The 24,019-nt window shown below is 39.0% G+C and overlaps 1 protein-coding gene across 2 annotated transcripts in view; it reads left to right on the plus strand.

Moving 5' to 3' along the window:
• The window catches only part of TSHR (thyroid stimulating hormone receptor), a 127,356-nt gene that overhangs the window by 93,783 nt on the left and 9,554 nt on the right, over positions 1 to 24,019 (plus strand). For both annotated transcript variants that reach the window (XM_006206127.4, XM_072963538.1), the window contains 2 exons: positions 517 to 585; positions 10,902 to 10,979. In XM_006206127.4, coding sequence (XP_006206189.1) covers positions 517 to 585; positions 10,902 to 10,979 — 147 coding nt within the window. The remainder of the gene's footprint in view (positions 1 to 516; positions 586 to 10,901; positions 10,980 to 24,019) is intronic.

Below are 24,019 nucleotides of genomic sequence, written 5' to 3' on the forward strand. Positions count from 1 at the left end.
CCTCAACCATTGAAGTATTTAATCTATGATAAGCCCTGAGAATTTAAAAAAATATATGAGATACAAATGTGAAATAACATTTTAAATAGAAAAAATGTAAAACTTATGCATTCAGATGAATAATGTCTTTTACAGTGTTTGTCTTGAGAAACTGGTCTTATTTCTCCATTATTGACATTGTGTTGACTATTACCTGAAACTCCTGTTTTTTTGAGTATATGTAGAACATTTTTTTTAATCCTTAATGATGGCAAATCTTGTTCGTCAAAGTGAATCTGCTTCTGAGAAACAGCTTAAAGATCTAGGAACTAAGTCTGGAGAATGGGGATTCAAACTGGGAAATATTATTCCACATCCAAAACAAGACAGCATAAAGTTGTCTTGTAGGGCTCGCATGTGGGACCTGAGAACCTTCATGCACATTTCTGACACTGAAGAAATAAAACCCAACCCTCAGAGAAGGGCCAGCACCACCTCTTACATGTCACTGATTTCTCTTCTCTCTGTTGCTTCTAGGAAGCTATACAACAATGGCTTTACTTCAGTCCAAGGACATGCTTTCAATGGGACAAAGCTGGATGCTGTGTAAGTCAACTGTTGCCATGGACACCACTAATCACCCCCCCCCACTCCTACCTCCAAGAAGAACCATCCAATGGGTCAGAATACTGTTAGAGATAGGTTCTACCAGAGCATTTCACAACCCCAGAGTTAGTATGGCCAAGACTTAAGAATAATGTTAAGAAACTTGGCAAAAGCCAGCTTCAGTGGACATTTACATTTACTCCAATTTTAAATCTCAAAGCTTTTATCCTTGATAAAATGGAGAACCATGGTGTCACCTCCAGTTATCTTGTAGGAATGTGTGTGTGTGTGCACGCATGTGTGTGCACGCATGTGTGTGCATGCGCATGTTCATCTCCTATGCATATGCGGGGGTGTCTTTAATTAAGTCAAAAGCTATTCGAAAGGTAAGATTTTTCTTTCTGTTTTTTCTGACATGTTTTCAGGAAAGGTGTCAGTTTATATTTGATTCAGTCAGAAATAGCTGAAAAACCATTTCCAGCATTTTGCCTTCCCTGCAAATAATTAATACTTAGAACAAGATGTTGGCAAAAAGATAGCCGTTAACACAGGTTTCTGTCCTTGTTGTACTTTCTTATCAAGTCTTTGTGGTCCCCAGACTCTATGCCATGGCATACTTTGTGTCTAAGAGCTGGTAGACTGGTTCAGCCACACTGGTGTGTGTTTTAACCTAATAGCTAATAAATGAAAATTAGCTTTAGTAGAGTCCACTTTCCACAGTATGGTGGACTAGGTAATTTGTAGGACCTTCCTGCTACCAAACAACTAGACCATACATTTTAAAAAATTACATTTTATGTCATAGCTCCAAGAGAAGGAAATGAAACAAAGTAACAAACTACTAGCTAAAACCAAAGTTCTGGGTGCTTACAGAGGGTGCAGTTCCTTCGGGGGCAGTTGCTAACATCAGTGGTGCCAGGAGACTAGACTTTAGTCAGTGAAAAGATGGGGAAGTGATGTAAACCAGAGGGTCCTGGCAGAAATAAATGCAAACCTCTATAGAGGAAAGAACCCCAGTGCAGGCTGCCAGATTTTTAAAATGTTGAGATCAGTTAAATAGGTGCTCACAGTCAATCACACATAGGAGAAGAAAAAAATCACCATGGGTAAGTCAGCTAAAGCAACAAACAGATTTCTGTGTTTGACTTGTTTTATAGCAGTTTGAGTGTTTTTAAGCAATTTTTTTCACTTCCAGAAGTTCTGTTTGCTTTTTTTTTTAATTTGCTGCTCATTTTGGTAATTCTCTTTTTTTTTTCCCCTTTACACACTTTATATGTAGTTATTTTATATTCTGGAACTGATTATTGCAAAATCTGAAGGACCTATGGTTCTAACTCTGTTGTGCTGTACAGTGCTTTATTTACAGAGCATGTAAACTATATGGGGGATCTTGTTAAAATGCACAATATGATTAACTAGATCTGGGGTGAGCCCCAGGATTCTGCATTTTTAACAAGCTCTCAGATGATACTGATGCTTTTGGTCCACTGACCAAACTTCGGCAGGGTGAGGTAAATAACCTGCAGAACTATATGCAAGGGCCCCGGATGCAAAAAAAAAAAAAAAAAATCCCCACACATGTGGATTAAGTGGTTTTATTCTGGTTTTGGGATTAGGTGGTGGGTGCTGCTATGATTCCATTCTTAAATAATAAATGCTAATACGTTTTGAAGTCATTATACCTTGGCATGGCTTCCTAAGTTCTGTTTGAAGAGGGGTCTCACTCTTTGCCAGGCTTTTGGGTTTCCTAGTATTCTTTATCAAGTGAAGATCAGAGTACCTTTCTCAAGATTGTCTAATTGTGGGCTCATTCAAGTTGATATTAGTCATTTGTTTAAATACATAATCATAGGGAAAGTCTAAAAAGACTCAGTAGAGTAGCATGCATACTTACAGGCATCAAATTTATTCACAGTATTGGAGAGACCCAACTTCCATCTGAGCTTTATCGTACAAACCTCACACAGTCCTTCATTTATTTTTCAACATATTTATTGAACACCTTCAGTGATCCTAGTACTGTCCTGGTCACTGGCAATACGAAGATGGGCAAGACTAATGTGCCCCATGCCCATACTGAACACACAGTGGGGTCAGCTTGAGGGTGGCAATGTCACGAGTCAGAATACATTAGGAAGAAATGTACTCAATCCAAAATATGCATTTCAGATTGAAAATAACTGAACACTAAGTACCCCTACTTGGAGACATATTCATGATTTTCCCTAGATTGATCACACTTTAAAAAATCATTGGGATTCAAATTTAATATTACATGAATCTAACCAAATATTTTCCTCTTTAAACTATTCCTAGAAAGCCATTATTCTTAGGGAAATGATCTTCCCAATTCAAATTTTCTATGAAAATTTTCTATGATGTGGGGAATTGGGACTTTTCAAAATAATTAAGACAGTTTGTAATACTTCAGGTACAAAGATTTCAGAAGACTGTCACACTGTTCTAGACATCATAGTCATCAAGCTGTTAGCATTAAGGCAGCAGACAACCACATTAGCAAGAGCTAGGGTTGGAACAGTGAAGAAACTTTCAACCAGGGAGACCAAAGCTGATCATATGGCTTCTGAATTCAGTGTGTTCAGCTGTCTCTTGCCTGAACCCAAACTACGTTTCCAGAATTCTGAATGGGAAAAAGGACCAGAAACCAACCTTGGCTATAGAGTAATTCATTTCTAAAACTTTTATTTTCCCTCAAGCAAAGGATTTTAATGCCCAAGATGAGGATCTGTGCTCCTAATTCTTTTCTTCTTTATCCTGTCATATTTAGTCATTAGGGAGTGTCACCCTCAATCACTCTCAGTTATCATTTTTTTAAAGACAGAAATTCGGACATAAAATTCAGACTTTAAGTTCTGCAGAGCACGGTTCTCAGTATTGACTGAAAATCTGAATCACCTGAAGAGATTTGGAAGGGCTGATGCCTAGATTTTACCACCAGAAGTTCTGGTTTGATTGGTCTGAGTGTAGCCAGAGCATGGAGCGGGATTTAAAAACCTCCCCAGGTGAGCCTGCTGCAAAGCAAATGTCAAGAATCACAGCTGTGGAGTTTGTTATCACTCTTCTTGTCCAATAGTCACATTTCACATAAAAACAGAATGAAGCCCAAAGTGAATACATGGCTTTTTTTTTTTTTAATGTGGCTTTTTATATTTGATAGCGCTATCTAGTGGCCAAGCGAAAGCCAGGACCTGGATCCCCTGGTTCAAGACTCTTTTCTCTGTGCTCGACTGCAGTTCACTGCTGCTGACTTACCAGCCACCACTAAGGCTTGGTCACCCAGCTCCTCTGGCCACTGCTACTTGTTTCTTAGCCCAGAAGAATATCTACACTTGTTAGTCTATTAAAGACATGAAATACAGAAGCTAAAATATCCTGCCCTGGGAAGCGTGGACTCATGTAAGAGACAGGAGGTCACTCAAGACTCAAGGCACAACCAGTAGAAGCTTCAGAGAACAGTCACACCAAGCAACAGTCATTTGTCAGTGAGAACCTGAATTCACCTGTGCAGCAAGGTCACCAACTCAACCAGCTTCCAGATGAGGTCTGAGTGAGGGACACCTTGATGAAAAGGCTGGTCTGATCAACTGTTATTAAATTCAAAGAATTGGGGTTAAATCAGGCCATGTGTGTTTACCATTTTGCTTGAAAACATCTCATGCCTGCTCATAATTGGCTTTTGGTCGTATTGAGTTAAATCCACAGAGACTTCAAGAGATTTCCAAAGTGAATCTTCTGTAATCAGCAAACTGCTATGCTAAGTGGAACTCAGTGTAAGTCTAGGAGCCTGTTACTTTATGGCGTTAGTCATGAAGTTAGCTGCAGAACATCAGAGGAGTTTAGAAACATTTTCTATTGAAGAAATGGAAGAACTAACAACAGAACAATAATTTCTATCCCAACTTCTCCCCAGCTTTTGTGGTAACAGAAGCGATGAGGGAGGGTGCATTTCCCAAACTATGTTCCTTAACCTCTCTTTCCATAGTAAATTAATGAGCGTTACTTTCAAAAAAGCTATTCTTGGCCTTAGGAAGTTGGAATGTGCAGGTGGACTTCTTGGGTCTATTGATAGAAGAATTGGAATCACTGGTATCGAAGGAGCTCTTGGTTCCAGGGGCTCCTCTCTGGACTGGTGTTCTGCAGAACACTTTGTGGGGAAAGCTACTCAGGAAGAATCCTTTGATGGTCAAGAGGCAGGCTGTGGAGAATCCAAGAGCCAGTAACGTTCCACACCATCTGGTGGCCTTCTAAGGTGAAACCTATGAAGAGATTACTTAGGGAGATTGTCTCTACCTCCCTACCAGCTTTCTCCTCAGACCATATCATGGGCTCAGTGAGAGGCTTGGCTGATGGGAGAGCTATTCTGTTGGAGACAATGGATTTTTATTCACCGATTCCCTGAATTACGGTCTGTTCTAGTCACTGTAACTATCCCTTGAAACATAGAAATCAGTGCACTTGTCACATACTTTCTTGATCTTTTTATGTGAAATTTGGAAGGGTTTAACAAATGTGGGAAGTATTTCTTAAGTGAGAATCATTTGTTTCTTGATTTTTAGAAGTCTAGCTCTGAGATTGGGAAACTTTTTCTAGAAAGGGCCAGATAACAAATATTTGGGGCTTTGTGGCCCATATGACCTCAGTCACAGCTTCTCAACTCTGCCATTGCAGAAAGCAGCCACAGACAATTCATAAACAAGTGAGCGTGGCTGTGTTTCAATAAAACTTTATTGACAAAAACTGGTGGCAGGCGGGATGTGACCAGATGGTCATAGCTGGTGGCCGTCTGGTCTAGATGTAGGTATTCAGTGCAGATGTCCATTGTGTGATGAGATACGTAGTCTGTTTCTCCAATTCCTGGTAAAGGTTAGATTCAAGCAAAAGATAAAGATAAATATACAGATAAAAATACTTTAGGCTTTGAAAGTTCAGATCCAATTATAAGATAAAACAAAGATCTTTTTTTTCTAATGAGTATTTTAAATCCAAACTTAAATCTCTGCTCCTGTTGTAAAAGTGTTCCATCTATTCATTCCACCCTATGTTTCTGATTCCTAGTTGATGGAAACTAATTTTTTCTTAGGTTTATGCTCTTGAGTAAAAGGTATCATGTAAATTTGAGGTAAAATGTAGACATTAATCATGATAAGGAGGCCTGGAACTAGAGGAAGATAAGGGTTGAGCTGTAGATGGAAAAAACAGAGGTCAGGTTTCCATAGTAATAACGAAACAGTATTCACGATTGCAGCCAAGCTGGACAAATTCCACACTGAGAACAAGCACTGATGCCTCAGCAGCAGTTGGGTAATTAGTTAAAAGTTCATGAAAATCATGTCAGATTCGCGAAAGTACGTGGTCCTGTGATTTCATATGGAACCAAGCACACTGTCATCACTCAGATGTGAAATTAATAATAATACAAGCCTCCCTTGTTCAACAGAAGTTGAACTGCTCTCAGGCGTAAGTTGAACCACACGTTCATTCTTTGGCCTCTTTTCCACCCTCTGCACACAATCTGGCAGGGAGAGGTGTTCCTTATCTCAGAATGTCTAATCCTCTGTGTTGTATTTTCTATTGTCAAACTCTAGCAACAAGCTACTATCTGACGGTAAACATGTGGGCAGGGAAAAAATAGCATTTTGATGTGCTAAGAACATACTGAAACGCTAATCATTATGAACAGAGAAGTCAACACAATTCATGTACTAATTAGCCTCACACATTAGCTTATTACAAGCAAAACACCGCAGCTTGGAGCCCTGGGAAAAGATGACGACAGAGAAGATTATAGGATTAAGCCGGCTATTATTTCTCATGGAATAAGTGTTTGAACAGTTTGTAGGATAGGCTCCAGGCTGGCTTTTTCCTCTGCCTATCGAAACCTGGAGCATTTTCTCACCTGTCACTTTTTACAGACAGGTATCCTGATTTCTGCTACCAAAAGGATTTTCGTGGAGCAAAGAGGGCTGAGCAGGGATTCTCCGTAATTTTCCACATAACCGATGCTATGAGAGGAAAACACCGTTCCCCACAAAAGAATTCCCATGAGCATCTCACAGCATAAACAGGTGCCAACCCACTTCCCCTAAAGGGATTATGGAAATGCTGGCTGAAATTCTATCTAGGAGCTAAAAAGTGTATAAAGCTCCCACAAGAGCAAAGCTCAGCAGCAACCACAGCTTGGGTCATACTCCTCCCTCTGACACCTCCGCATCCAAACATAGTATAGAGGGTGCCTCGAGCTAGGAGTTACCCAGCAACTGGACTTTCACTTATTCAGCCAGCATGATTTACTGAATGGCTGTTCTGTGCCAAGTGTGAGTCCAGTGGGGAAGCATGTGAGCTGTATCTGGAATGGTGCGTTCGTCAGTGGGATATTCTTCCCCAGTTCATTCCTGGCCATCTTCCTTTTTCTGCCCACACTGTTCTCTGTAAACTGTGACTTAAATGGCACTTTACATGGCACTTAAATCAGGGCAGGGCTTCTGAACTGCACCCTTCTCTCCTCCAGTATGAAAAATCTGGCATATATTTTCTAGGAAGAACTTCATTTCTTCCAAGAAATTCTCAGAGGCGGAAGTCCTCCAAAGAGCGAAAAGGTGTTGAACATGCACACGTAGCAGATTCTTTATTATTTAACAGAGACACGAGTTCTTTTCTCATAAGCCCTTCCCAGTATTTTGTATTTAGAAGTCCTGAGTTTCCATAAGTCTTTCCTCTCATTGCAGACTCCAAGACTTTCTACCCTTTTAAGTTCATTTACATTCCTCTTGTCCTTGCAAGAGATAGTTTAGATGATCGCACATACACCCTCCCTATAAAATAATCATCGTCTGGAGTAGGTTACCTACATAGCCTACCAAGATTTGTGATTGATTTACCCAAGCTGGCTCACAGAATGTGGATTCCAGAGGAACCAGAATAAATCAGGGTCAAGGAATCAGTTTAACTAAACTGATCTTCCCAGTAAACATCATATGACAGATGGGGCTGATGGAAGCACTTTGTCCTTGGATATTAAGGTTTCTGCAGATACATTTCCTCACCCCATCCCCTTCGCTTCAGATGGAAGGTAGGACCAGCAGTCTGAACCTAAAGTTAAAGCTTTGTGGCATTATCATACTCTAATAATAAGATAGCCCTCCAAACTGCTAAAGGCAGAGTGACGGTTTTATTTTTAAGCACCTAATTATCTCTAAGAGATGACGTGCCCAAACAACCCTGTTGGTTTTAGAGAAGGCACCCTCCCCCAAGACTCAGTTCATCTCCGTTCAAGTTGGCTGCACCCTTTCTTCATCCTCCTTCTCTCCTCCTGGACTCTGGCTGGCTTTCCCAGTTTAAAATCTTCTGCAGCGTTTCTGGTAAACTACAACGCTTATCTACCAGCCTCCTTATCCTTGGGGGCGTATTGAATATCAGCTGAAAACACTGCAGAATTGGACAAGCGATTATTTAGTTTTACAATAATTTCTAATGATTAGAGCAAACCAATTTTCACTTGCGGCAGTCAGAGATGAAGAGGAAAAACTGAGATGAGCTCACTAGTCCTTACTTGGTTTTCAAAAGACTGGGAACAGAATGTGATCTGCAAGTTGCATGGTCCAAATAATACAAAACGAGACGCAAATCAGCGTGGCGCTTCTGCTGAGTTAGTTGTCTTTTTACAAAATCACCATCTTCTCTCCAGTTGTTTCTCTAAAGTGGCTCTTGCCTGTCCTTGCTATCACTGACCTTGAACTCTGTGGACACAGTGTGTCAAAGGAGAGTCAACAATGGTCAAATGATGCCTGTGGTAGAGAGCTTACACGACAGCCATTCATCCAGAAGGCACAGACTGGCTGCTGTAGTATCTTAGTGGGGGTCTCTGTACACACATGAGATTAATTGATCCCCTCCATTTTAGATTTACCAAAGCCCTGGAAGCTTGGTGTCCAGCCACTACCTGAAGAGGTCATGTCTGAACTATATCCTGTGGCATCTGTAAACCAGCTGCTTGTCACTGCCACCAAAAAAAATCCATTGGCTACCACACCATATGATGGGTCTTCTAGCTTTCATTCTCCATTACTTTTTCCTAAAAGCAAAAACACGTGTCACCCTAAGTTTAGCATAGCCCATCTCACTGTTTCAGAGGAGAGGTGTGCTGATTTTTTTTCACTTATTTTTATCTTCATTCAATAAATAGTATGTATGCATATGACTGCAACATTATGCCAGAAATAATTGATACAACAGTGTAAACTGACTATACTTCAATTTAAATAGATAAATAGTTACACACGCACTGAACTTGGCACTGATGACACAGCAATGAATAAGACAGAGGGCTGAAACTCTGATTGGGGAGACAGACAATGAGGAAGCAAACAAATAAACAAACAAGATAATTATAGATTGTGGTAATACCATGAAGGAAATAAAAGAGTGCAATGAGGAAAACTGGTGGCAGCTACTTTAGACAAAGGTAATTCTCAACCTCCATTTGAGAAAAAAGTGTGAAGAATCATAAAATGTGTACCAGTATATGAGCTGTCACTTGTGCGGAGTTGTAGTACTTGTCATTTGGCTGAGCCCTCATCCTGCCCAGGAGAGGCAGACTTCACTGGTGGTTGGTAAAACGCTTCTTCCCCCGTCTGCTCCAATGAACACCAATCTCTGGCTCCGAGGCCACCCTTTCCTATTCTAAGTTCCATTCTCTACAAAGTACTGGAGGGAGCAGAGCTGCTGCACCAGGAGAGGTTGAAGGCAGGAACCTCATGGAAGCACTATTCCTGCTTTTGCCTTCTGGACAACAGCAGAGGCTTCCTTCTCTTGGGTCAGCCACAAGTAAAGCCACTGTCCCTCTTCTAAGTCTCATCCAGGGATTCAGAGAAAGAAAGGACCAGCCAATTAACCAAAGAGGAGTTCCTCTGTGAGGGCTCTGGAGAGGAATCCTTCTGATCCAAAGTCCTCATGTCATACTATTTTTTTTTAATTGAAGTATAGTTAGTTTACAATGTTGTGTTAGTTTCATATGTACAGCAAAGTGGTTCAGTTATACACACATGCATATACATTCTTTTTCAGATTTTTTTCCATTATAGGTTATTACAAGATACTGAATATAGTTCTGTGCTATATAGTAGGCCCTTGTTGCTTACCTAGTGTCACACTATTCTTGTTAACCACCATCCTTCAGAATTTTCCATCATGAAGGGCAAACACCACAAATAGAATGATAGAAGCATGATCTGTACCTAAGCAGACCTCCTAAGGGTCTCCACTGTATTCATTTTGCATCAGCAGGTGACCACTCACTGACTCTTAATGACTAGGCTGTGTGGTGAGTTATCCTGAGCATATATAAATTGAGAGCATTTATAACAAGGAAATTTTATATATATATAAAAAAAAATATATATATATATATATATCACATACATATGTATGTTTTGTTTCTTTAGGGGAAATAAGCCAGTTTCAAAATCCTTAAAAGCTTTTATCCATTTTTGGAGGTAATTTTATGTTTCAGAATCACTTTGTGACTTAAACTGGTTCAAAAATATTTTACTCTCAAACGCTCAATATGTTTTCAAAATGGAAAGATCAATGTGCCCATGAAACCCCTTCCATGAAAGGTACACTCTGTAATCTTATCTGCATAGCCTGCCCCCCCCCCACAAATAGGATTGTCAGAGAAAATGCAGGCCACCCAATTAATTTTAATTTCAGATAAGCAGCAAACAACTTTTTAGTATAAGAATGTTTCAAAAATTACACAAGGAATACTTTTATACTAAAAAACTATTCCTTGTTTATCTGGGCATCCTATATTTTTATTTGCTAAATCTGGCAACCCTGCCCTAAAGAAGAGATCTGAATCTCTCACAGTACCCATCACCACTCACCACTCACCTTCACTGAATACTTGACTTAAGCCCAGTCATCAAAAGTAAATGAGAATATTGATCAATATTGAGAAACAAACTTAATTTAGTTGGTATTGAAGAGGATTGAGAAATACAGTCACCACTGGCCAGATAAATAAGGAATTAGATGACTTTTATAAAATCGAGGTATGCAAACTACATCATAAACATGCTCACCTTCAAAGACTTCTGCCAAAATTAATGTGTATAAAACTTGCATGATTGAAACCTGGAATGTTTTGAGTGCTTAAGTCAGAAGAAGGTAATGGGTTTTCCAAATTCTTAAAAATCAGTTAATAGTTAGGGAGACCATTCTCACATTTTATTTTGGTAGGTATATTAATTTGCTTAACCTCATCTAATCCATTCTCTCTATCTCTTTCTCACTAGTTACCTGAACAAGAATAAATACCTGACAGTTATTGACAAAGATGCATTTGGAGGCGTTTACAGTGGACCAACCTTGCTGTGAGTAAGACATACAAAAGAGTATTTCAGTCTTAATTTTGCTTTTTTGGAAGGGAAGGGGCCGTTAAGAGGAGCAGCTGATGTCCGTGGGTAGAGAATGTTGTTGTCTTGGATGAAGGCTTCTGCCCAGCTGTATAGGCTACTGCTAGGAAGAAAGCCCTTTTTCTTTGAGGCTCAGAAGGCCCCACACTCCAGTGTGCCATCCTGATACCTGATCAGGCCTTGGTGCAGACATTCATGAAAGCACTCTTGTGGGGGAAAAAAAAAGGACATTTTTGAGCAGCTGGTGTTTGCAAAATTCTGAGACACGATGTCTACAAATAGGTGGAAGTCATTCTAGTCTTTGCAGAGAAAATGTATGTGACTGCATTGCACCATGTCTAGCACATGGAAGGAAGACTATAATAGTTTGACTCATATCTGGGAAAACTTACAATCACTGGAAAAGATGGGATGTAAACATTTTTTAAAACAGCACAGAAGCATAGCTTTTTGTGTATTTCCTCTGATTTATGCCTCCACATCTAATCGCAGTCAAGTTCTGTTGACTCTGTCTCCCTCAAGGCTCTTGGTCAGTGATGTCTTCTCCATCCCCTTGGTTTTGTCTTAGTTTAGAATCGCATTCTTGAGCATCTAGTTCAGTCCTTGCCAAGGTGGAACACAGCACTCCAGGAGAAACATGAGACAATCCATCAGAGGCAAGAAGAAATATTAGAAGTTCCATTTACAAATAAGTGGTTCCATTTTAAAATAAAAACAAATTAAGTTTTCTAATATTTTACATACAGATGACCACTGTCCCTCAGGAAAGCATGCCAAGGGAACAGTGAGTGACCCACAGTCTTGAAGATTTACCATCCTCACTCTTTCACTTTTAACAATTTCACTCCACTTTTTGGTCAAATGCACCCAGTTTAATGGGTTTATGGCCTTATTGTCTTAATGCACAGGGTCTGTATAAAAGGGCTGAGTGACCCTGAAAATCTACTGTACTACATGTGGGTTCATTTGTTAACTCATGACAAAGTACTAAAAAGTATTATGTAGTTTTCTTTTTACAAAAAGACAAGTGAAATAAAATGTTTTGACTTTTTGTGTGATTTTTTTTTAACCTGGAAGATTTTTTTTAAGGTATCTTTAATTGTCCCTTTAAGATAAAGGTGATATTTCGCCAATGAATGAGGAAAGTTGTTGCTTTTCTACAGAAATTTGTGCTTTGGAAAGACCTTTAGAAATAGGAATTTGGAAATATTTCCATATTATATAATTTTCTTGGTGAAAATAATGAATATTACTTATAAAAATTCTGTTTTGTTAAAATCAAAAATTGAATTTTTAACCTGTTTTAAAATCTTCCAAATTAAAAGTTACAATGGGTTTAAAATCCATGTGTATAAAATATAAAAATGAAACACCTTCACATTAGTTTGCAAAAAACAACTCATTGACATCTGATAAAATGAATTTCAATAAAAACATGCATTTAATTACTGAATTGGATTGAAAGATGAGTATCTTAATTTAGTAAGTACATCCAAGCCTGCCCTGTTCCACTTGTGAAGTAACTGTTTTGACTGATAGCCATTTAAACCAAAATCAAAATAAACTGACCCAGAAGAAGCAGATCTCTGAATAGCTGAATTAGAAAGGGTTAAACAACAATTTTCATAATTAGTGTAGTATATTCAATAACACTGATTTCACTTTGGTGATGCTTTTTAAAAATTATTACTTATTGGTTTTTTATATTATCCTTTAAAATATATGTTTAGTGTGTTTTATAATGTATATAACATGTTATTTACAGTTAATGTGTATATAGAGCTGGTAAATTTACATCCGTTAAAGTACACACTTAAACGTTTTTTACTTATGAATACATGACACTGAAAGAATTTGAAGACCAATAGTGTAGACCAGAAACGCTCGAAATGTGGGTCCACTGTAAGGTGAGTGGCTGGCCCAGAATGTACAACAAAGGAGAGACTTCCTTCACAGACAAAGTCTTCCCATAAGAGCAGAGTTGCCCAAACTAAACAGTGTGCTTAGTGACGTAGTTGGCCAACATTCCAGTACAATCCTCTTACTTTATCAAAGACTCATACATAAGAAACAGCCAATTTTACCACACGTTGAGTAGTACTGCTCTAAATGACTGGAGTCTCCAAGCCTCCCCTTGCCTTCAATCTTTAACCCTCTCAAATTCCACTCTCCTGTTTGGTGTTCAAATGCAAATAGGGTCTTAAGAAGCCAATGGTGGTCTCCTATTCCCCTCGGGATACAGACCTTGGTGTGGCACACAAAGCCCTGCTACGCTCTGTAGCTTCATCTCTCACATCACCATACATCCCTGAACAATCATCCGTCCGTAGTGAAACTTAGCTCCCCTGTTGCTCCAACCTACTTATATGGCTAAACTCTTGCTTTTCCTGCTGCTTTGAAAACTCTACCGCTACCTTCTCTGTCTGGTAAGCACCACTAACTACCGTTTGACATGCCAGTGAAGGTCTCTGTGAAGTCATTCTTGGCCCTAATTCTCCTTAGGGAAGGATGGCCATTTCTTCCTCTAAACTCCATCACCTCTCTATATGCATCTCACAGCACCAGTAGCATGTTTCTGTCTCTGCAGGAGTTCCCAAAAGGCAGGGGCTATGTTTGTTTCCTTTCCACAGTTTTTGTTCATATTACAGTGCCTGAAAGACAGTACTAGCTCTGAAATGTTTGTGAAATAATACATTATACAATAAATATTTGAATCACACTTCTGTAAACGCTATGGCATTTAAATAACAGCCACATTTTAAAGATATTTTAGTATGTTGTCCTTAAGGGAGGGTGTCCATTTCTCATTCTTTGGAAGTGGTAAATTAAACTACCTGTTTGTTCGTGCCACTTCAAAGTTGTTTTGAAAGTTTTGGTAAGATTTTGTTTTTACAAGGCTCTCTAACCAGGTTAAGAGCAGATGTGCAACTGCTTGAAAACGCCATTTCTGCTTCCGAGAGGCATGCCAGGTTGTGAATCGTGAATTAGATTAGGGGCTAGACCTGGAGTTGATTCCTGAGTCCATCACTAATTGTGAGATGCAAGTCTCAGTTTTCTTATTTGTCAAAACAAGATAACTAAAAGCAGTGAATCTGAGGTAAGAAGGTAAATCCAAAGCATTTCCTACATGCTTAATATGCGGTAAACGTTATCATTACCTTCGCTTCTTCCTGACTCTTCACACGTCATTATTCTTTTCCTTCCTAACCTCTCTGATCACTCCCTCTCGATTTCTCCCCCTAGAGCTCATTGCCCCAATATTTCAGTAGGGTTCAGTCCTGGGCTCTGGATCTTTCTCCCCTGTATCTTCTCCTTTGGTTAAATCATTTATTCTCAAATATTATAAGAATATGAATAATTTCTAAATTTCTGGTTTCAGAACTTAGTTCTTATTTAGTCATCTCATCTGCCTGGAATTTCCCCTAACTCTCCCTTTCATTCCTACCCATTCCCATCCATGTGATGAAACGTCCTAGTCAGCCTTTGAAAATGTACAGTAAACATCTACTGAGCACTCACTAAGCCCAGAACACTTCATTAGGAGCTTTAATAGGGGAGGGTCACCACTTTGAAGGGTGGTCAGGGAAAGCCTCATTGAGAAGGTGACAACTGGGAAAAGATCTGATGGTCATAAAGGAGCAAGTCATGTGACTATATGAAGGAAGATCATTCTAGACAAGTGCAAAGACCCCCAGGTGAAGACACACCTGGCATGTTTGAGGAGGAGCAAGATGGCTGTTATAGCAAAGTCACGTATGGGTATTTACCTGAAGAAAATGAAAACACTAATTTGAAAAGATACATGCACTCCTATGTCCACTGCAGCATTATTTACAATAGCCAAGGTATGGAAGCAACCTAAGTGTCCATCAACAGACGAATGGATAAAGAAGATGTGGTATATATATATATATATACACACACATACACACACACACACACACACATATATATATATACACACACACACACAATGAAGTATTAGCCACAAAAAAAGAATGAATTCTTGTCATTTGGGACAAAATTAATGGATCTAGAGTATTATGCTGAATGAAATAAGTCAGACAGAGAAAGACAAATACTGTATGATCTTACTTACATGTGGAATCTAAAACACAAACAAAATGAAAACAGACTCACAGATACAGAGGAAAAAGAAGGAGAGGGTGGTGGAAGCAGGTGAAGGAAATTAAGTGGCACAACCTTCCAGTTATAAATAAATCACGGATATGTAATATACAGCATAAGGAATATGGACAATTCTCTTTTAATAACTTTCTGTGGAGACAGGTGGTGATCATTTTGTAATGCATTTTAATGTTGAATCTTTGTGCTGTACACCTAAAAATAACCTAATATTGTACTTGAACTCTATTTCAATTTAAAAAAAAATTGCTGAGAAAGAGTTCCATAAATGAAGGAAATGAGTTTTCAGAATAAAAATGCCCATAAAGAACCCATATGAATGAAAAAAGGCTCATGGAGGTATGTCATAAAATATGACAGTGCTATGATAAAAAGAATATACTAGAAGCTTCTAAGAGAAAAATCCTATTACTTGTGAAGGCTGGAGAAGCAGAATGCCATCCATCAGTCTTAGCAGTAGCAACGAAAGATAGAAGATGATAGAGTACACCCTTCAAAGTTTGAGGGAAAGTGATTTCCAAACTGTCTATCAAAGGTGAAGGTAAAATAAAGACATTTTCAGACATGAAGGTCTCAAAAATTTGATTTCCCATAGACTAATAGGAAATGAGGAATTCAGAAACAGTGATCAACACAGAAAAGTGGGAAATGGATTTCCTAGGATGACCAAAAAGGGAGCAACTGGGAATCTTGAGACCAAGATGTCTAATCAGGGCTGAAGAAAGTTTCCAAGAAAAGATTCTACAAAGAGGGATTGATAGATTGTCTGACAGAATTGACTGTATGAAAAACTGAGCGCTCAGAGATATGTTAAGAACTTCAGAGCATGTGACAAGACTCAGCAAGAGGTTCTTCAAACCAAATTATGTAAATAAAAACAGAGAAACAGACATCTCATACAGAAACAAAAAAAAAGTTACAAAAGAAATAAAATGAAATCACACTATGCAGACTTTTAATAACCAGAATACTAGATGTGGGTTTAATCAAATACGTCCTTAAAATTAGTTCAGGAAAATAGAGGGATCAGGGGGATGTATGTGCGAGGTCATAGAAGAGAGCTAAATTCTCATCTTCCAGAGTAGAGAGCCAGTGGATGAATCAAAAACAATAAATAAATCAAGAAATATTTTCAACTATGCAAAGAATACCAGAAGTTGAAAGCAGTTGCTTCTGGGACATCAGAAAGCAGAATGCAGGGAAGGGCTGCACAGAGGTCTGCTGTGTGTGTTAAGCTTCTAGTATAATTTGCTTTATAAAATAGGTCCACACATTATTTTAATAAAAATTTAAATTAAATTTAAAGAGAATGCCACAAAGCATAGGAAGAGAGGACAAATGACGGGCCAGTAGGAGGAAAGTCAAACAAATCACAGTACAGTTCCAGTCCTCAAATTCCAAGTATCTGTCTTAAAATGCATCTGTTAACTAATCATGCATGGCCTTGAGACATCTCTTCAATTCTTGTCTTGAACTTTTGTCAAAATGTTCATCACTTTATTTCCCCCATATCTTTTCCCCATAACTAGATTTTAAGATCCTGTAGGAAATAGACTGTCTTATATTTTTTGTAATCCACCCCCTACTTCAAAAGAGAAGACAGCAAGTACTCAATAAATGTTTGATAAATTGCAACTGAATATTATATAGCCATGATTTGGCTGTGATTTGTAAAAGCCAAGATTATACTGTATAGCACAGGGAAATATATACAAGCTCTTGTGGTAGCTCACAGTGGAAAAAAAATGCTCATGTATAACTGAAAAATTGTGCTCTACACTGGAATTTGACACAACATTGTAAAATGACTATAACTCAATAAAAAAAGTTAAAAAACAAAAAGCCTAACTTGGAAAATCCTAAACTTCATCTAAAGAGAAGAGAACTGAAATATATATATGTGTGTGTGTGTGTAGATAGATAGATACATACATACATACATACATAGATACATAGACAGATAGGTAGGTAGATAGATAGATGGATAGATACATTCATAAAGATATTTGTGAATGAATACAATTATCTCTAACAGTCAACAAAAACAGTCAAACTTGCCCACTTAGTTTACCACCCTTTTTCAAGGTCATTTCTCAAAAAAGAATCTAATTTAAAACAAGTGCAACATCTAAAATGAGATCTTGTCTCCAATCTTTACTAATTTTTTAAAAGCCTTTTTAATTTAGCTTCATAACAGCTTTTACTTACCGATTTTTTAAACAAGGTATGCAATCTTATTTTCTATTTTTATACTTTTCACTTTTTACCATCTTGTTTTCTTTTCATCTTATTTTGAAAGTGAAGCTCCTGGTGTTTATAATCCCAAAGGAAAGAACACACTGAAATGTAATGCCTTCCATAATAACCAGAGTTCTCTAAGGTCTAAATTATGTAACTGGCTCTAATAAACATTTAACTTACTGTTGATAATGTCTGTACTATGATAGTCCCACTTACTATTATAAGTAACTCCTAAGAAGAGGAAATCTCTGTGATAATACCCTTGAGTTTGCATTAGACATGTATCAACAAAAACAAATTCCAAAAATAAACTATTGTTGCCATTTGCTGATCAGATTAATCGTTTGAAAATCTCAGAGTCATAGCACTGCCATCTTGGTTTACAGAAAAAAGAAGTCTTTTATGGATTTCTTTTGACTCTTAATGTTCTTCACTAAGGTCAGACTAATACATGGCTGGAAACTTGTGGCAGGGTTCTTTCTGGCATGCCAGAAGTCCACATGCGTGTTGAATACATGAGTTTCTACGTTTGCCTCTGGGCAAAATTATTTTTTTTTATTGAGGTGTAATTTACATACAATAACATGCGCAGTGTTAACGTGTACAGTTTGATAACTTTTGGCAAAACTGTGTTACCCTACCTCAGTCAAGACTTAGAACATTTTCATCACCCAGAAAGTTCTCTCATGCCCTACCCACCCATAGACAACCACATATCATTTTTATTTTTCTAGTGTGAAAATCTAGGAGGGAAATTGTCAGGTCACAGGATGGATGTATATTTAACTTTATAGGAAATACTGTCAAACTAATTTCCAAAATGATTGTTCCATTTTCTATTCGCACCCGTGAAGGAGGAGAGTTTTATACCGGCCAAGCCACTGTATCATCCATCTTTTTTATTCCAGCCATGCGACTGGGTGTCAAGTGATACCTCAGTGCGGTTTTACTTTGTGCGTCCCTGATTATTAATGATGTTGAGCTTTTCGTGTACTTGTTGGCTATTTTTACATTTTTCCTTTGTCAAGGGTCTGTTCAAATATTTTACCGATTTTTAAAATTAGAATATTTGCCATTTTATTTTTGAGTTGTGGTCCTGGGCAAAATTTTTGGCCTGAATAAAGTCAATTTTTTCATCCTAACTACCAGTCCTCTGTTACCCCTAGTGTTTCCTTTTTTGCTTTCTAGGGAGAAATAGCTAATCTGAAACACACGCACACAGGGTGTTCATCTACTCCCTTATTCTGCAGACATTTTTACTGAGCACCTACTGAACTCCAAGGCCAATTGTAAGAATAAGATCCAGCCTCTACTCTGAAAGAGATTACAATGAAATTCAGGAGAAATGTGAATAAGTAACTCAAAGTTTAACATAAAAAGAGCCATAAGAAGTATTTAGAGAATCAAGATACCATTGCGGGTTAGGGTGACCAGCAAAGGCCTCACTAAAGGATGTGGAATTTGGGACGGGCTCCAGATGAGGGCTAGAATGGCAACAGACAAGAGTTACAAGAGAAAGAACAAACGCAAGTCTACAGGAAAATATGGGATATATTCTAAGAGCAACAACAACAAACCCAAAAAACGTAATTTGGGCCAAAGGATAGTGTCTGAAGTGTGTTGTGTTGGAATCATATTGTGGGGAACAACACCTGACTTAGCAGGGAAGGGTGACCCACTGAAGTGTTACCATGGAGATGTGAGTAATAGCTGCATAATCCATTACGGTGTGTGGCCCTCTTCCACTCACCTCCACACCTTCTCTCCTTGGCCTCTGCCCATTCTGGGCCCCGACTATATCAGCCCTGGGTAGCTCTGTCCCAGCCGCTGCACCCGGACCACTCATCTCTACCTGGCTGTTCGGCAGGCACTGGACCTCCCTCAGAGGGAGGGACACTGAGCCTAGCGTTCCTCGTCCTCCTTTCTGTGCCTGCCAGCAGAGCCTTTGGAGCAGCTCTCTTGGAGAGGAAGGGAACCTCCTAGGGGTGGAAAACTGGAGGAGGTTCGTCTGTTAGGCTGCTCCACTCTCAGGCTGTGAAATGAGCTGCAGAGACAAACAGACCTCTCGCCGTGCCTGGCTGGGGCACGGACAGACGCGTGCCCACGGAGCCGGGTAGATCATCCGGTCACACACCCTTGTCTCCAGAGGCACAGCAAAGGACAGGGTCTGTGACCGTTTTGTGGAGTCACTGAGAGCTGCAAGGAAGGTCAGAGAAGAATTTAAAGAGAAAGAGCTGACGATTACCTTTCCAGAGATGTGTGCGTGCTGGCTTCTTGCTAAAAACAAAAGGATAGTCTACTTCAGCCCCAGGAATCTTCAGACCTGAGGAGTTAGGTCAACAACTCAGGATACTTGGTTCCCCTCAAATCCAGATTTATTGACCAGTAGCATCTCTTACTACCTAGCCATTGAGATGAGAGAAAAAGGTTGATATTTCAAGTCACAACAATCTCCAATGATAAGGTTACTTTTGACAGCTATTGAGAATTTTCAGAACATTTCCCAAGTAGCGGGATGGCTCTGGTAGGAGAGGGGTGATGGAGTTAATGCAAAGATCCTTAAAGTCGTGCAAACCTTTGGGTTTCTTCAATTGGCTAAAAGCTCAGCAGCTATCATCCTCAAAACATTTTTACTTTAAATGAAGAAGTTCTCCAAAGCCCAAAGCCACCACTGTCCTAGAGCATTGGCCTCAAACGATCACGCATTTCACATCAGGGGACTCAGTCTGAATACAGGTTTTTTTCAATCCATGCCAAGCCAAAATGTAAATTAGGATGATTGCAACTCTAAGACAGAATAATTCACAATTCCATTAACTTTTTTTTTGTAACTCGATTTTGCCAAAGTTAATTGGTTAAGGGCTTTTTGCTTTGACCAAAACTGATAGAACATAAGAGAGTTTTTGCTGAGTCTGAATTCCAAGAAAACAACACTAGAAATTTTAGAAAAAAATTAGAAAAAAAAAATCTAAACCAAGTAAGTTCTGAACTGTTTTATCAACAAATCATTGCTCCTCAGCCAAGAGCCCTCAACAGTAATGGATCTTCAGAATAAAAAGCAAGTTGGAGCACATTTTTTTCTTTGCAACTTGAAGTGTAAATAAATCTACCTTTTAGTGAGTGCCTACTGGTCTCAGTGCTAAACATTTTTACATAAATTATTTTATTGTATACTATCAACCCCAAAGGAATCTAATCTCTCCACACCACTCCTCTTATAATTTCTGGTGATTTGACCCACATTAAGTTTCAATTATTTGTGTGATAAAAGAAGAGAAATGAGATTGCTTAGGCCCAGAGAGATGAGGCAAAAATCACGTGTACTCTGTTGTGTAGCGCGTTTTACTCAACGATTTTATAATTAGCTAAAAGATGCTGGCGACAGGCTGATAGAAGGGGTGAATCAACCTGGGATTGATTTTTTTCAATAAATAACTCACAAATGTAAATCAAGAAGCAGTTTACAGTGTACAGTTAGGCACTCAATTCTTCCCAAGTAAATACGGCTGAGTCTTCTGGGATTTTTACTCTTGGAGCAGGTGGAAGGAAATAAGGCAGTTAAGGGTTTTCCTGCTGACACACTATCTCTGCCAAGTTTCTGAAATCTACTTTGTTAATTATGTTCTGCTTCTGAGCCTAAAGGAAGCAAAAACTCTAAAAGAAAGTGGACTTCTCATTTCTCACAGGTGGCACTGAGGCTGATCCTATGCCACTATGGTGATGGTCATTTTGTATGTGTGCTGGGGGTAGGGGGAGAGGACTCAACACGAAGGAGAAGGATAAATTTGTGTTTCACCATCTGCCTATTGGCACTAAAGTTCCTCTCGTTATTGTGAGGAAGAGCTCTGACTTTACTGAATTACAGTATACAGGTAGCTTATCATTTACAATCCATTTTGCTGAGACAGCAAACTCCAGGAGATTTCATAGGTCATGGAAGCTATAGGCTGAAATGAAATGTAATTATGCTACCTCAAGAGGGAGAAAAAGAGGATAACAGTGATGTCTGAGTTACAAGGCAATTTTGTTTGTACACAGAGACTTCAAGAAAAGATTGGTAATTTATGATCATCTGAATCTTTAGACAGGCATTTTCTTATTAATAGTAGGAGCCATTTTTGAGGCTCAGCGATGTGCTAGGTTCTTTACAGAGAGTTTATCACCTTGAGTCTTTCGAACTATTCAATAGTATGTGTCATTATCCCTACTTAATAAATGAGAAAACTGAGGTGCAGAGCTGTCAGGTAAGTCCCCAAGGTCACGTGGCCATAAGTGGTGACGTTACGATGCAAACCCAAAACTAACTCAGAAACACTGCCTCTTCCTAGCACATCAGGTCAACCCCTTTCACATAAGATTATTCTCGCCCCGGTTGTAATTCTCCAACATTGCTTGATCATTTTCTTAAATTTCTCCTTAAACCCCTCCAGTTCTTGATCATCTTAGTCTGAAAAAAGCCGAAGTCCTCACAAAGGCCTTCAAAGATCTATGCTGTTTGTCCGCCAGCCTTGACTCGTTATCTCTGGCCCACCTCCTACATCCTTCCGCCTTCCTCACTCCAGCCACACTGAACAGGTCCCCCAGGCATGCTGTCACCTCACGGGTCATGCGCTAGCTGTTTCCTCTGCCTAGGGTGCTCCTTCCCCAGGTATCTATGGGGCTTGCCCCTTCACCTCCAAGTTTTTGCTTAATTGTAGGCTTCTCACTTAAATCTTCCCTGAATTCCCTATTTAAATCAGAAGCTGCCCATCACTCTTCATCCCACTTCCTGCTTTATTTTCCTCTGCAATGCTTATTACCCTCTGAAATTCTAGACATCTTAGACATTTACTGACTCGTAAATGTCTTTCTCCCGCCATTAGTATACAAATTCAGTACAAGGGATTTTTGTCTATCTTTCCCCACAGTTGTAACCCCAGTGCCTGATACCATGCCTCGCACATAGCAGTGGCTCATCGAATATTTGATGAATGATGAGTAATTTCAAGCCAAAGCAATAGATGAGGCAAGAATCATTTTACATTTCTGTTCCTCAGTTGTTTGTCTTAGCATTAAAGTTACAGTAAAAACATCTCTTTTTTTATGGGTTCTCTGGAAATCAGCAAGCATAGTAACTAAGTACTATGTGTGAACAACCTACAAGTTTATGTTGCAAGTCAATCCTCATTTGAAAAAATGAAAGACAGTTATTTGTGGGCACTGACAGCTTTAAGGGATTTTAAAGTAGCATAATTAATCTTAAAACATGCTAACAACTTAAATAAAATTAAATTGAGGTAGATGTCTTCCTGCCTCTTCATCGTTGCTTTTGGACCATCATCCCTCATCCTCCGTAAAGCCTTTCCCCAACTTTGACTCTCATGCCCTCAGATATTAATGCCCAAACATCTTTCTTGTTATCTATGAACTCCAAAGTCATTCTGTCTCATTTCTTGAAGATTTCAGCTCCTGACTCACTGTTACTTCTCTAACACTGCTGCTCTGTAATTTCTGGTGATTTCAATGTCCATGTGGATCTTCTTTCCTATACCTTGGCCTCTGACTTCCACTCCTCCAATAAATGTGCCCTCTGCTTGACCTCTAGACTTCACTTCCATGTCTTACCAATGTCATTACTAATGACTACAAACCTTTCATAATCTCATTCTCAAACATCCTGCTGTCTTTCCATCTGTTTTCTTCTAATACATTCATTCCTTTAATTCTTTGATCCGTTTAGGAGCTACAATCCATTGATAATATTTCACTGGCTTTCACCTCTCCTGTATCTTCATTTCTTCCTTGTGAAGCTTAAATTCCATGATCCATCATTATAAGCACTGACTTGTATACACAGTCAACTAACTACCTTGCCCCACTCTCTTATCATCCTTGCCTGGGAAAACCCTACCTTGGTGAAATCTAATTACCCATCGATGTGGGCCCGGACTTTCAACAGGTGGGCATGACATTGTTTCACTTTAAGTCATTCACTCCAAGTGGGTCCTAGGTGCTGTAGCAAAAGCACCCCATTTACCTAGCCACTCTCCCACTCCCCTGAATGAACATGTCACGCCTCCTCCCCTCTTCTCAGTTCTCTAGTCCTTCTCTCTCATTTTCACGCCCAGTTGATCATCTTGACTTCCATTTCATTTAGAATAAAATCAATCAGAAGAGAATTCCTCATGCTCCCATCACCACATCTACTCATCCTCCTGTATCTATGTCCACATTCTCTGTCATCTCTCCTGCATTTTAAGTCACTTTTTAAGGCATTAGCAGCCCTCTTCCTTCTGTCCCATAGCATCTATATTTTCCTCTTTATTGGATTATCCTCCATCAACATTCAAACATGCTATAGTTTCCCCCAACTGTAAACAATATTGCTTTAGCCTATAGGTTAAAAGATACCTAAGAGACATAGCAATCAGCTGCAATACTCAGTTCTGTTTGGATCCAGCCTCTCTTGGAACACTGATTGAATATTTGTTGACTTTAAAGAGTTATTATTATTTTTAGGTGTTCTTTTATCTTAAAAAGATTCTTTATCTTTTAGGGCTATGTATCTGTTTTTAATTTAATAATATATATTATCTGACCCAATATCATTTGGACATGTCATCAACATTATT

This window comes from Vicugna pacos, chromosome 6 (genome assembly GCF_048564905.1).
Source record: "Vicugna pacos chromosome 6, VicPac4, whole genome shotgun sequence".
In the NCBI taxonomy this organism is placed as follows: Eukaryota; Metazoa; Chordata; class Mammalia; order Artiodactyla; family Camelidae; genus Vicugna; species Vicugna pacos.